Source organism: Cuculus canorus, chromosome 24 (genome assembly GCF_017976375.1).
Source record: "Cuculus canorus isolate bCucCan1 chromosome 24, bCucCan1.pri, whole genome shotgun sequence".
Lineage (NCBI taxonomy): Eukaryota > Metazoa > Chordata > Aves > Cuculiformes > Cuculidae > Cuculus > Cuculus canorus.
In genome coordinates this window covers 258,711-273,119 of record NC_071424.1, presented here as the reverse complement: position 1 = coordinate 273,119, position 14,409 = coordinate 258,711, and the positions used below count along the sequence as shown (strand labels likewise).

The window sequence follows — 14,409 nt, the reverse complement described above, 5'->3', positions numbered from 1 at the left end:
TCTATCTATATTTACAGACTTTGAATAATAAAAAAAAAAAAAAAAAATCACAAACAAAAAGAAAGAGGAAGACCTGCATCTTTGTCGGGCACATCTGCTTCCAGTCCCTTCTGCAGCACAGCCCATTCCACGCTGGGGGCCAGAGCCCCTTCCCCAGGGACCCCTGACCCTAGCCAGAGCAGCGCAGGGAGGGGAATAAATAAAGCACTGACAAAGGTTAAGAGAGGTGTCTGGGTGGGCAAGGAAGCAGGACCACCTTTGGATAAACCATGTCCTGCTGGCAGCCCTGCGGGATGCAGGGAGGCAGCACTGGGGCCCCGATGCCGCAGAGCTGCTGCTCCAGGCCCCCATGCTGCATCTGAGGATGGGGGTAGCAGCAAAGGCCCCACTGCAAGGCTCGTCCCCCGGCTCTAGCTCAGAGCTCAGGCAGCCCCAGCTCCTTCTGCAACCCCGGGAAGGTTCTCACTGTGCCAGGCCGGAGGCCAGGCTGTGGCTGCAGCTGTAGTGCCTGTTTCTGGCGGTGGCCACGGGGAGGTGCACGGACCCTGCGCTCAGCTGGACACGGTGTCCACAGTCATACACCGTGCATGCAGTCAGACACTGGGCATGCACAGACAGACACTGTGTGTGCACAGACAGACACTGGGCACGCACAGCTGGACAGTGTGTGTACAGAGCTGGGCACTGTGCATGCAGCCAGACACTGTGTGCGCACTTGGACCCCATGCACACACAACCAGACACCGTGCATTCACATGGACACTGTGCATGCAGTGTCCAGCTGCATGCACAGCCGGACACCATGCATGCACCCTAAACACCCGTGGTCCAGGCTCCGACCACATCAAGTTTCTTTTTTTTTAATTATTTCTTGTTTTCTTTTTTAAATTGCTGTTATTTTTCTCTCCCTTAGAGGTTTTCATGATCACAGGTGGAGCCTGCAGCGTGCAATCGGTGCACAAGAGGGAGAGGTACCCAGGGACAGCCAGGGCACATCCCCCTGACAGCCAGGGCTTGTGTTCAGCCATGCCCAGGACGAGGGCCAGCAGAGGGCTGGGATAACGGTGCAGCCAGGGAACAGGCACCCGCTTTATTTACAAAGTGGGCCAGAGCTGTCAGGAGCACAAAGGGCTTCTCGGAGCCGTTGGCCAGTACTTGGGCCAGCGAGAGCTAAAAATGACTCCACGGGAATTTGCTGGCAGGCTCGGCTCTAAAGACCGAGGGGGAAAGGCGGTGGGGAGGTCAGACTGGGGCTGAGCGAGGGACAAGCGTGCCTCCATCCTATCTCCCCATCCCACATCCCCATTCCATGTCCCCACAGCAGGGGCTGGCAGCTTCTGTAGATGAGGCTCTCTGCAAGAAACCCATGGGTGATGGAGGGCTGGGAGATGCTCCAGAGTTTTCCCCATACCCTGATACCCTCAGGTCCCTCCCAGGGGACAGCAAGTGAGTGACAGCTCTGTGGCAGTGGCACCCTCATGCCCCAGCCAATGCAGCAAGACTGAGCCAGCCTTCATCTTTCCCAGTGGGGTGGACACATCCCAGCCATGGCCTTGCGCAGCAAAAATCCCAACTCATCACCTCCTTGGGAAGCACCCCATCCAAAACGCCGGCTGCCCACCTTCGTGGGACCCATTTGCAGGCCGCAATGACTCCCACCTGCCAGGGTAGCAGCTCTCCTCTGCTCCCAGAGCAGCCCTCTGCCCAAGTCCCATCCCATCGGGGGACGCTGTGACTCCCTTTTTGGTGGGAGCCAGCCCTGCCGCCCCCACCCACCACCCCCCAGCTCCCCTTAGTCCGTCAGCACCACCAGCTCGCCATCACTCTTGTCCTCGCCCTCCGAGTCCTCCTCCTCACTATAGCGGTACATCTCACCATCAGCTACCGAGTGCCCATCGTCACCACCACCGTCACCCTCCTTGAGGCTGCGCGTGTTGACGATGACGGGCATGCTGGGGTCCATGCTGCGGGGCAGGTAGTGCTCCATCAAGGGTGGGGTCAGCTGCATGCCCACTGGCCGCTGGTACAGTACATCCGAGGAGGCAGGGGGCATCTGGCTGCCCTGGGGCCTGCAGGACAGGGGAATGCAATCACCGGCTGGGACGTCAGGTGCATCTGCTTCCAGCCCCCTCTTCAGCACAGCCCATCCCACCCTGGGAACCAGCACCCCTTCCCCAGGGACCCCCGCCCCAACCAGAGCAGCTCAGGTAGGGGAATAAATAAAGCACTGACAAAGGGTAAGAGAGGTGTTTGGGTGAGCGAGGAGACAGGATGCGCCCTTGGATAAACCATGCCCTGCTGGCAGCTCTGTGGGATGCAGGGGAGCAGCACTGGGGCCCTGATGCTGCAGAGCTGCTGCTCCAGTCCCCCACACTCGGCTTGAGGATGGGGGTCTGCTGCAAAGTCCCCACTGCAGAGCTCGTCCCCCTGCTGCAGCCAGAGCCCAGCAGCCCCAGCTCTTTCTGCATCCCCACACGGTTCCTCAATGAGCTCGTTGGGTGGAAGGGGCATGTTACCCTATCAAGTAGCCCTGCCTGGCGTCCTGCCGCCGGTTCCTCATGAGCGCCTTGTACTCGCCCACACGCAGGCGCTTCCCCTCCACGATGCAGGTGCGTTTGGGTCGGGGCTTGTATTTATAGTCCGGGTATTTCTCCAGGTGTTGCCGGCTCAGACGGGCTTGCTCTTCGTAGTAGGGCTGCTTCTCCTGGTTTGTCATGGACTTCCACCGTGAGCCTGCACAGAGATTAGATGAGGGTCATGCTTACACTCTGCCTGCCAGGGTGAAACCCATGCTGGCTCCTGGCTGGGGTAGCCACCACCAGGGTTAATTAACGCTCACACCATCTTCTGTACCAATGGCACCTGAACGTGCACACTGGGAACAGGTACCCAGCCTTGACCTTCCATGGGCACTTCTTGGTGATCCTCCATCCTCTCCAAGGTATGGTGAGCAGATGCTGCAGCCAAAATAGGCTGTGCTGGCATGTGACTCGCATTCCCTCACTGGCTGACCTTTATTGTCATCGCCACCAGCACACCAGGCAGGAGGGCACAGCACAAAGGCTGCTGGACTGGGAGAGTGGCTCAGGGCCAGGCTGCCAGGCTGCTGGAGAGATTAATCCCCACAGCTCAGCACTTGGGAGGCTACAACTGGACCAGCATCCCATTTAGGAGAGAGGACAAGCTGGAGATTCTTGGAAATGCTCAGCATCCTTGGAGATGGTCAACAGGACCCAGCCCTGCACATCCTGATGGGACTATGGAGTCAAGCAGCCTTTGAGCAGGAGTTTGGGCTGGGCACCTCCAGAGATAGCTCCCATCAGCTAAATCCTCCCAACAGTCCCTGTGTACCCCCCTCTCCTGGGTGTCCTTTGCCCACTAGCATGGCCTAGCACCAAGGAGTTCCACCTCCCACACTTGCCCCACAACCCAAGTAAACTGAGGCATGGGGGCGTGCAAGCCCATGGTACCCAAGTGTTCTACACTGGCTCCTCCCACATGCACCCAGCCCCTTGCACCAGCTCAAACCCATATTTCCAGGACCAGAAGAATGCACAGGAACCAAATCTCTCCCCGGGTGCACACCAGCTCTGTACCACTCGCCTGTCTGCAGGTATTGCCCTGCTGAATTTGCACCCCTCGAGCACTGAGCAGCTCCTGGGGCAGAACCACACCAGCTATTCAAACATCGCAAACATCTACCATGACAGCAAGCAGCTCACCACGAAGCGCTTGCTCCCAGCTCCTGCGGTTGCAAGAGGTAAAGCAGAGCAGATCCTACCCATGTGCCCCTTCAAAGGGAGAAGCTTGGTGGTTGTTTTAGTCAATTTTAGAGCTGCTAAAATGAGTCTACGGCAGAGTGAGGTGCGCCTGTCGGAGGTAACCCACAGTGCAGCTGCAGTGCATTGCTGCACGTTCGCTCCTAACCCTTTGGACAGGCTTGCTGGTGGCTGCGCTGCTCGCTTTTAATAGCAAAGTGGCCAAGGGGAAGGACTGGTGTGAGCACGAGCTGCAAGATTGCTGCAGTCAAGAGGGGTGAGATGTTGGCTGGATGAGGCCTGTGCTGCCACAGGCACTTCCACGAAGATGGTGAAGGGGCTGCAGATTAAGTCTCACGAGGAGCGGCTGAGGTACCTGGGGTTGTTTAGCCTGGAGTAGAGGAGGCTGAAAGGGAAACCTCATCACTGTCTACAACTGCCTGAAAGGAGATTGTAGAAAGCTGGGTGCTGGTCTCTTCAGCCAAGTGACAAGGGATAGTACAAGAGGAACTGGCCTCAAGTTGCACCAGGGCAGGCTTAGATTGGATATTAGGAACAATTTCTTCACTCAAAGGGTTTTCAGGCCAAGGCAGAGGCTGCCCAGGGAGGTAGTTAAGTCCCCATCCCTGGAGGGGTTTAAAAGACAGGCAGATGAGATGCTTAGGGATCTGATTTAGCAGTGGACAGATACGGTTGGGCTTGAGGATCTTGAAGGTCTTTTCCAACCTAGTGATTCTATGATTCTAAGTGATGCTACAACAGGGGAAGCCTCATCCTGGTGGCCATCACCTGATGTGGGTGCCTGAGGATGAGTGGAGTGAGGGGATGCAGAGGCAGGTCCTGCCATGCTTGGCACTCACCCAAGATCTTGCTGATGCTGGAGTTGTGCATGTCTGGGAAGGCCTGCAAAATCTTCCTCCTCTCATCCTTTGCCCACACCATGAAGGCGTTCATGGGCCGCTTGATGTGGTTGTTGTTCCTGGACTCAGGAAAGTGCCGTGAGCCTGCCAGAGAAACACCCGGTCAGGAGACAGAGGAAAGAGCAAACAGGGCCACACCATGGTGCTCTCAGCCATCCTTACCATCCATCTCACAGGTCAACATAGCCTCATCCAGCCGGTGAGCAGGGGTCTCCTCCATTCGCTCCTTCACTGGGGAAGAATCAATCCCAACATGGTCCTGCAGGAGAGCGGAGGGTCAAGAACCACCAGCCCCAAGCTGGGCAGCCCACCCATGGGCAGAGATCCAGCTCTGGCTGCCAGCAGTGGGGTTGGAGAGGGGGATGGTGCCCACCCAGCACTCACCTTGCGGTAGGGATTGCTCAGTGATGCCTCTATGGCCCCACTGTGGCTGTGCAGCAGCTGCCGTGCATCCTGGATGGCTTTGGTGATGGCATCGCCTTCACCCAGGAACCCTGGTAGGACATGGGCACAGACATCCATCAGCACCAACACCCACTCCTTCAACACCCCACAGCACCTCATCCCACCCCAGTAATCCCACCCAAGGGGGTGGCACAGAGTGGCAGGTGCCCACCCAGGCGACCACAGGGAGGAAGAACCCCAAGCAGCAGAAGTGTCCTCCATCCTGGAGGTGCCCAGGGTAGGGCATGGGACCATCCATCAGTGAAGGCATTTTGGAACCCACCCAGAGGCAGATTGGACGGGCTGGTCTGCAGGTCCCTGGTGGCCCCGTGACTCGGTGTGAGGGACTGGCAGCTGCTCATCTTCAAACTGGGTGAGCTGGAGGCACTGGGGAGGTCAGAGCCTTTGGGTTTGGCTGTCAGATTCAGTGGCTGTGAGGTCTCCTGCAGCAGAGGGGAGAGAAGTTGAATTGCAGACCCCACAGCACCCTAACCCAGAGGACGGAGGTCCTTTGGGGCTGTACCTGCATCTGGAGGTGGCCTGAGCCAGCAGGTCTCTTCAGCGTGGGAGGAGGGGGGCTGTGCAGCAGCTGCACCGGGTAATCCACTGCGAGGAGCAGAGCGACAGGCATTGGGCAACAAGGCCACCATGAAGGGCTGGCACGGTCCCAGGGAACCCCACTCACCTGGTTTGCAGGGGATGGGCTGGATGGGCAGCGCTAACTGGGAGTCAGGAGTGACGGGGAGAGGCTGGTGGCTGGGGGTGAAGGCAGGGATCATGACATAGGGCATGTTGACCTGCTGGAGGGAAGATGGGGAGAGAAGCAGAGAGACCAAAGAACCGCTGTGGGACACCGCAGGCACCCAGGTCCCGGCCCCGGGAGGGAACACAAACACTGCACGTGATGGGGTTCATTCATCCAGTATGGGAAAGGGGACACGGGGAGGTATCCCTTGCCTTTACCTGGATCTGTTGCTGCAGGAGGTTGATTTTGTGCTGCTGCTGGATGAGCTGCTGCTGCTGCTTGGCGATCTGGCAGAGGGGAGATGGGGGGGCTCAGTGGCATCGACAGCAGCGCTGAGCTGGCCCCGGTGGGCAAAGAGCTGCCCATCACCAGCAAAACGGAGACAAGGGGTCTATGGAGGGTCCCAAGAGCCATGGGGAGGGCAGGCATGGGGTGGCTGAGCTGCACCCAAGCCATCTGCCGAGGCGTGGGGAGAGAAGGGGCTGGAAGGGGTGGTGTCACATCCACCGTGAGGTACGCCAGGAGTGTCACCACCACCCTTAGCACCAAATGTGTTACTGAAGAGGGAAAAAGAGGTGTCCAAAGAGTCAAGAGAGCAGAGTCAGGAAGCATCCAGTGCAGTTTAATTATTTTAAGGGGTTTAATTCCCATCACCTTTGATCCTCATCCTCCTGGCACTAGGGAGCAAGACAGGGAGTCTTTGGGATGGGGATAGAAAATAGGAAGGTTTCTGGGCAGACAGTGAAGTCCTGCTACACCCAGTGCCAAAGCTGCCAAAGTCCCACAGCTGCCAGGGGACCCTGATCTGGTCCAGCACCCAGAGCCAGCAGATCCCACAGGGATCACCAAAGGGATGGATGGTACCTTGCAAATGCACCCCCCCAAGCAGGCTGCCCACGGGGACCCAAGCTCACCTGCTCTTGCTGCTGCCGCGCTAGCTCCATCTGCTGCTGCTGCTTCTCAAACAGCATCGCGGCCATGTTCTTCTGTTCTGAGTGGGCCGTCAGGAGCTGGTCCCGCAGTGTGGACAGCTGGTTGATCATGACAAGTAACTGGAGCTCCTTCTCTGCCAGGCTTTCCTGGGTTCCTGGAAAAAAACAAGTGGTTGCGGGTCAGGGGCTTGGAGAGGGTGAAGAGCATCACCACCACCATTGGGTGCTGGTGGGCGATGTGTAATCTCTTTACAGAGGGTGTAAACACCCATCTTGTGCTGAACCATGCCCTCAGAGGCATGCTTACATCAGGGATGTTCACCTCCCCCAAAAATATAGTTAATGTTTTGGTTAAAAAAGTACAAAACCTTGCTCAAAGCACACACTTGCAGGCACGTGGCCTTTCCTAAGGTGGGAAAGAAGGGCAATGAAGCTGGTGAAGGGGCTGGAGAACAAGTCTTATGAGGAGCAGCAGGAGGAACTGGGGCTGTTTGGAAGAGGCTGAGGGGAGACTTCATCACTGTCTACAACTGCCTGAAAGGAGTAGTGGACAGGTACAGTTGGACTTGACGATCTCAGAGGTCTCTTCTGATGTAAGGATCCTATGATTCTATGAAATGCCATGTTTCCAGCCCAGGCAGCCCAGGCACAGGGCGTAGGAGAGAGGACAGTGGAGATGGGTGGCCAGGGGGAGACCTCACCTTTCACTTCCTTGGACTCGGCAGTGTTTCGGCCCAGCAGCCGCTCTTTCCAGTCACTGGACAGTAACTTCTCAATGGCTGGCATCACTGTTTACACAGCAGGGACCAGGGGTAGCAAAGCAGAGAGAGGGAGAGGACAGCCAGGTGAGCACAGCACCATGGCATGAGGTGGTTCGTCCCATCCCACAGCTTTAGATAAATAGCAAGGGGCTGAAAGGGAGCAGCAGGAGGTCCCAAGAGGCCACTTGGAAACCTTTCTTACCCTCCTTCAAGTTCCTGTTGAAGTCCAGCTTCTCTTGGCTGCTGACAGCTGGCTCAAAGGCAGAGCGCCTGGGCTCCAGCACATCACTGATGGGCGAGCAGGACTCCTGGGACACACACAGTGTTACTCAGCACCTGATTCCACAGCAGGGATTGTCCCCAAGTCTCTGGGCAGGAAATGTTAGGCTGGTAGGATGGTCAGAGCTGGCCCTGCCCAGCTGACTGCTGGACCACACTCTCCCCTGCCCAGCCTGAGAACATCTCTGCTCTTCATGCTGCAAAGACTTCTTTCTTTTAGTCTGCCCAGCTCCTTCAAGCCCTCTCCACCCCAGGAGGCAGCGCAGGGAGCCGAAGGAGAGCTGAGGCTGCTGGGCAGAGGGAGATAAATCCCAAGAACAATTAATAAGGGAGGCTGAAGGGATGCAGCACATCTGGAGGTTGCTACGGGGGGGTCCATGCTGAAGGCAAAGCACTCAAATCCCAGAGCTGACCCAAGAGCATCAACAATGACCAGAAAGCCTTGGGGGAGCCTCTGGTTTCAGCTTCGTTCCCTTGGGATGAGGAATAACCACATGGGGAAACAACCACCCCCATCTGCAAGGAGACAAGATCCCAGGTCTGGGGAAGGGATGGCTGCAATGCTCTGCCAGCCCAGCGGGACCCCAGCCAGGACCAGGTTTTGTCACAGCCCCACGACCCACCTGCGGCAGGGCCTGGGGGTCGGTGCCCTCCTTCGGCGGTGGCCCCGGTGGGTCATTGGGATGGGGCTTGGTGCTGGGGGCAGCCCCCGGTGGAGACTCATAGCCACCCTCTTTCTTCTCCTCCGTCTTGATGGTGCAGTTCACCATGTTGCCCGCTCCATCGAGCTCCAGGGGGGGAGAAACAGGGCTCCTCATGGACATCCTGCGGGGTGGTAGTATTGTCAGCAAAACCATGGAGCACCCCCCAGCCACAGGGACCCCTTTTCCCAGCCTGGCCCCATATTGAGGTGCCCTGTGCACCTCAGAGGGTTTCAGAGGCAATGGTCTTGCTTTCTCCCATGGCTTGGTGAAGCTGAGCTCCTGGCTCCCTGAGCTCAGGTTCGTGCAGATTTGGGGCTCAGTGGCCGAAATCTCTCAGGGAAACGAGCCCTTCACACTTTGGGCCGCGAAGCAAACGGAGCAACAAAGTAAAGCCCTAAAGAAAGAGAGCTTGTGGCATGGGATTTAGGGGCAAAATGAGCCTTCGTACGTCATCCAGCAGCCTGGCAGAGAGCAACTCAAAGCTCACAGCGACAGAGACCCACGCCAGACCCAAGCCAGCACCCTGGGTCCCTGGCTCTCGGGAGCTGCCCCTCGGCACCGCCTCAGGAGCCATGGTTAGGAAGTCAGCAGGCGGCAGGGAGGTTTCCTGCTCTGATGGGAAATGGAGATCCTGGCCCTGCTGAACAGTGGCTGGGATGGCCACCAGAATTGCCTCTCTGGGAGAGTCCCTAGTGTGGAGCTGGGACCGGCCAAGCCCTGGCCAGGGAATGGCTTTCCCTGACCCCAGTGCCATGGCCTTGGGTGCTGGTCCAGCTCCTGACGCTGCCAGCTGCTCCGCCAGGCACCACAGAAGTGACGAGGGATGAGCTGTGTAACACCAGCGGACCCCAAACATGGCCAGAGTGGCTATTCACAATGAGATGTGCACCAAAGAATATGTCACAGTTATGTCCCTTGCAAAGCCCTAGCTCTGCTGCAGCTTCTGGCACCCCTGAGGTTGCAGGGACCATATGTCTGACCTGGGACCATATCCCTGAGCAAGTGCTGGGGATGTCAGGACCTCCCTGTGCTTTCAGTGAAAAGGAGCAGTGCCCGCTTGTAGGGATTCACTTTCTCGAGGCCACCAACCCTGCACAGCAAGAATGGGAACAAATATTACCCTCCCAAAGCTCTCCTTTCAGGGAGGAATAATGGGAAGAGGAGGCCATTAAGGAAGGGATTTACGCTGGTCACTGCCAGGAGCCAGGCTGTGGGACCACGGGCTACCGTGGTGGAAAGGGCTGTGGTGGGATGGGGAGAGCATCCTGCCCAGGCTCTGGTACCCCAAAACCAGGACCACCACAACCAGGACCACCACTATCTGCTCCCTCTTACCTCCGCACACCCCATAGCTCATTGGGACCCCAGAAATGGGGGCAGCAATTACATAACAAACAAAGCTCAGCTCAAGCTGCGAATTAATCAAACCGCTGAAAATAAAACCTTCCTCTCAGGAACTTCAAACAAAAGAAACGAAAACAACAAGGCCGGCTGGGTAATGAAAAGCCAGGGTTGTGAATAGGGGACAAAAGGAAGTGGAACAATAGGGTGTTGGACAAAAGCAATAAAGTAAAGGGAAGTGTGACAGCTCCACAATAGGGCACTGTGCTCGCCAGCCTTTCTGATCTTAGTGGGGCTTTTTTTAATCTCAGTTCCCTTGCCCTCCACTTGAACAAACCATGGCAGGGCCAGTGGGCTTCCTCCAGCGTCGACATCGCTCACTATCAACTGCATCCTGCGCCGCCTGTCTCTCCCCATCCTGCCCTGGCTCACCTTAGTGGGGAGGGCAACCTGGGCATGGCCCAAAAACACCACCAGCCTCCCTCGCCTCAGCAGGACACGCTTGGCAGCGATGTGGTGGTGGCAGGCAGCCAGCAGAAAGCTGTGCCCACAGCTCCACCAGCTCCAACGATGCATGGAGGTAGGATTTGCCCTGCAAAGCTGCCCCAGATCCTGTGCTACAGGTGGGGAAACTGAGGCACGAATGTACAGCAGCTGGAGCACCTTGCCCTGGGTGCTTTCCTAAGGACCTGCAGGTGTGCATGAACAGATCCTCCCTCCTTCCAGCCGGTTTGGGTTTTTAAAGGCAAAACCCCTGCTCAGTGCATCCCAGCTACAGGTCTGAACGCAGATGCTCTCTCCTTTCAGCCTTTTTGTGTTTCTAAAGGCAAAAAACCTCTTCTCAGTGCATCCCTGCCCTCTCTCCCTGTAGCTGGGATGCTGCCCAGCCCCAGGCTGCCTGGATGCCCAGAGAATGGGGCAGCAGCAGCACCACTGCAGCACAGAGCAATGCTTTCAGTTTGAGACATGCACAAAAGCGACGTCCCACTCCTCTGACAGGTCACAGTTCTATTGTACTGAACCTCCCGGTGCCACTGTAAGTTTACTCTAGAAATGGGCCCGTAACATTAATAGGGGTCTGTTTGAAAGGGGCCCCACTGTGGGTTTATTATAAGGTTGGCCGAACAGAATAAAAGAAAAAGAGAGAAGAAAAAGGCGAAAACAGTGTCGTTATCTTGTTACAGGGCTGGTTCCCGCAGCACGGGCTCAGGTGCCGGGCTCCGGGGCTGCCTATGGCAGACAATAGGGATGGGAACAATTGCCTTGGCACAGGGAGTGTAACAGATCTTCGCTTTTAACGTTTTCCATTTAATACAGGCTGGAGGGGAAGGGAGAGAATGGCATTGGGATGTATGTGCCAGCCCAGAGGACCAAATCGGAGCTGCCAGGGAGCCCTGAGTCTTTGGTGAGGGACCAGAGACCCAAGGGACTGCTTCCTCCTGGCATGTTTTGGGGATCATGATGGTGATGAGCACCGAAGCCCTAAAAATGCCCATATAAAGCAGGCATCAACATGTTCACTTCACCTCCAAACTCCAGAAAGTCCAAGGGCTGGGATTTTCAGGATGGGGACAGCTTTTGTTTCGCCATTCATACCCCTGAAATGGCACGTCCTGCAATTCTGGCCATGCCTGTGCCACCCTTCCTGCCTGCCAGCCGATCCTATCGTCCCCATTTGTGTTGCAGCAGAACAGCTCGAAAGGCCAAGGGGTGCCAATGTGCCAGCAAGCCCCCACCCTGCCTGGCACCACAGCAGCTCGAGAGCATCAGGAAGATGTTGGGATCCCCTCCAGCACCCAGAGCCTCTTTCCAGTTGCTTATGCAGGTTTTGGCTTTGCAGACAAGGGGGTTGCTGGCATATCCCTACCAGCACAAAGCAGAAAAGGGAAGAAAAGGTGATAAAAACACTCAACAAAGGTGTGGTGCCACCTGGACCAAGCTTTCTCCCTGAAGCAGATCCTGCCTGCAGTCAAGAAAAGGGTTTCTGGTGGAGGGGGAGGCTTGGCGGTGAGGTTGCCCAAAGGGAAAGAAGGCTTGGGCACGGACAAAGCAGGCGGTGAACTTATGTGAAACCCAAGCTCTTTGCAAAAATACAGGACAGCACAGAAGATGGAAAAGCATGAACATGCCAGGACAAGGAAGAGCTGCGGCGCTGCTCTGTTTGGGGTAGTGGAACTGAGGCACAGCTGCCTTCGCAGGTTCCAGGAGAGGATGTGGGTGTAGGAATGGTCCTGCATTCCTGCCCCATCGATTCAGGGCTGATCCCACCCCAGAGGACTGAGGTGCAGAGGACTCCTGCAGAAGTGGGACTTGGGGAAAGTGAAATAGTTGTCTAAGGGAGCCAGGTTGTCCAGATTTTCAGGCTTGCCTTGCCCCCACCTGCCCATGGTGGGCAAGCTCTTGGGGTTTATCATTTACATCTTTCTCCCCAATCGCAGAAAAAAGCTCTCAGTTCATGGGTTACAGCAGACTCTTCCCTTCAGGAGCCCAGCACGGTACCCAGCCATCCCAAAATTAATTCACCCATCCCAAGCAGCACACAGCCACATCCCATAGCCGCATCCTACCATCACAACCCATACAACCAGCCTAGCCAGAGGGAGAAGCACAGGGGGGAAAAACTCAAGGGGGAAAACGACACACAAGCAAACACAGCAATACCAATGAGAACTGGGGCGGTGTGACACCACCGCTGCGCGTGCACCGGCCACGTGCAGCATTCACAGCCCCCGGTACCCTCTGAGAGAAAGGGGCTAGAGGAAAAACTAAGACACACATGGATGTTTTCTTCTTCCGAGCAGGGCCCGAGGAATCCCGGCCGGCCACCAGGACAGACAATAGCCCATCTCCTGCCAGACGAGAGGGCCACTTTCCTGCCAGACTTGGAATGTCCTTTCAGGGCTGCTTCCAACCATTTCCGCCTGGCGTGCCTTCACACATAAAAGAATGGATGGCTTCCTCCGCTGTGCCTGGGCAAGGATGGCCAGGGACAGCCAAGGTGAGTGGCCCTGGCTGGGGGAAGTTCACGGGGCTGCCATCCCTCCCCTGGGATGCAGAGCATCCCACGATGCTGGGTTATTCCCTGGGAAGGAGAAAGCAGGCAGCTGTGGGGGATGTGGGCTCTGCCCGCTGATTCGTGGAGGGATGGAGATGGCCAGCATGCTAGCTAGCTTCATGCTCTGGGTAAAATGGGGCAGAAAGTGCAATACCAGCTTCCGCAAAAAAAGGAGGTTTGAAAGCCAGAAGACATCTGGATGCTGAATGTATTCACCCCAGAAATACCGTGGCTCTACATGTCTGTGATGGACAACAGCCGCGTGGAGCAGCGGCACTCAAGGACCACATGTTCCCCCGCAGGGCTGCGACACAGGCAAGCATGTGCTGCCCCACAAACCAAGGCGCTGCAGCAACGGAAACACATTTGGGGGAGCATGATTTAATGCTTTACACACCTTCAAATGCTGCGTTTTTAACATCTTACCCATCAGGGTGCTGCCATAGAAAGCCACAACCTTCCACAAGGTTGTCGAGAGGTCAGGTTGCTGGGAAAGCTGCAAAATCAGTGCCAAGGGAGATCTTGGGCAGACTGGGGAGATTCCAGGGGCAGAGGGGCAGCAGTAAGTGCCCAGCAAGCACAGAGCTGGGCAGCAAGATGGTACCTGCATGCTAAGACTTGCCATGGGCAAGGATGATGCCCTCATGAGCTGCCAGGCACATTCTGCCCATCAGTAGCCGATGGCTGCTTCACCATCCCAGAACGACCTCCAGGCGCCAACTGCACCTTCTCTATCCTGGCAAGAATTTCTTTACTGAAAGAGTGGTGGATCATTGGGACAGGCTGCCCAGCGCAGGGGTGGAGCCTCCATGCCTGGAGGGGTTCAAAAATCATGTACCCGTGGCACTTCAGGACATGGTTAAGTTGCCACAACGGGGTTGGCCTGACAGTTGGACTGGATGAGCTTAAGAGGTCTTTTCCAAACCCACGTTTCTATTATTCTAAAAGCCCTGGCATCAGCGGGAGCCGGGATATCCACACAAAACAGACCAGTCTTTGTCCAACATCCATCCACCATCAGATGCCTGAAGGCGACCTCTCTCCCCATGAAGGATAACGGCCTCCGGAAACGTCTCTACAAGGTCAGACCAAAACAGTGACGGTACAGTGAGAGCATTGGCATCACGGAAACTCCCAGCACAGGAAGGAGCAGAGGGGTCAGCCCTCTGCATGTGCCGCCCTGAACACCACACCTTTCACCTAGGCCATAGAATCATAGAATAGTTTGGGTTGGAAGACTGTAACTCCAGTGCTGACCTGAGCAGATATCATAGCATTATGGAATGGTTTGGGTTGGAAGGGACCTTAAAGCCCATCCAGTCCCAACCCCTGCCATGGGCAGGGACACCTCCCACTGGATCAGGGGCTCCAAGCCCCATCCAACCTGGCCTGGAACCCCTCCAGGGATGGGGCAGCCACCACTGCTCTGGGCACCCTGGGCCAGGGCCTCCCCACTCTCATGGTGAAGAA

General features: G+C 56.6%; 1 protein-coding gene across 7 annotated transcripts in view; it reads right to left on the bottom strand.

Annotated features, from left to right (window-relative positions):
- Positions 1 to 72: 72 nt before the first annotated feature.
- The window catches only part of SOX13 (SRY-box transcription factor 13), a 44,891-nt gene continuing 30,554 nt past the window's right edge, over positions 73 to 14,409 (bottom strand). For 4 of the 7 annotated variants that reach the window (XM_054087743.1, XM_054087742.1, XM_054087747.1 and 1 more), the window contains exons 2-14: positions 8,463 to 8,664; positions 7,763 to 7,868; positions 7,501 to 7,587; positions 6,782 to 6,954; positions 6,086 to 6,154; positions 5,808 to 5,922; positions 5,646 to 5,728; positions 5,406 to 5,565; positions 5,063 to 5,172; positions 4,841 to 4,937; positions 4,619 to 4,762; positions 2,517 to 2,733; positions 74 to 2,069 (exon numbers count right to left, since the gene is read on the bottom strand). In XM_054087743.1, coding sequence (XP_053943718.1) covers positions 1,793 to 2,069; positions 2,517 to 2,733; positions 4,619 to 4,762; positions 4,841 to 4,937; positions 5,063 to 5,172; positions 5,406 to 5,565; positions 5,646 to 5,728; positions 5,808 to 5,922; positions 6,086 to 6,154; positions 6,782 to 6,954; positions 7,501 to 7,587; positions 7,763 to 7,868; positions 8,463 to 8,663 — 1,839 coding nt within the window. In that variant the 5' untranslated portion in view covers position 8,664 and the 3' untranslated portion in view covers positions 74 to 1,792. Of the gene's footprint in view, positions 2,070 to 2,516; positions 2,734 to 4,618; positions 4,763 to 4,840; positions 4,938 to 5,062; positions 5,173 to 5,405; positions 5,566 to 5,645; positions 5,729 to 5,807; positions 5,923 to 6,085; positions 6,155 to 6,781; positions 6,955 to 7,500; positions 7,588 to 7,762; positions 7,869 to 8,462; positions 8,665 to 14,409 lie in introns of those variants that run through there. The other 3 variants (XM_054087740.1, XM_054087739.1, XM_054087741.1) reach the window with 3 other exon arrangements.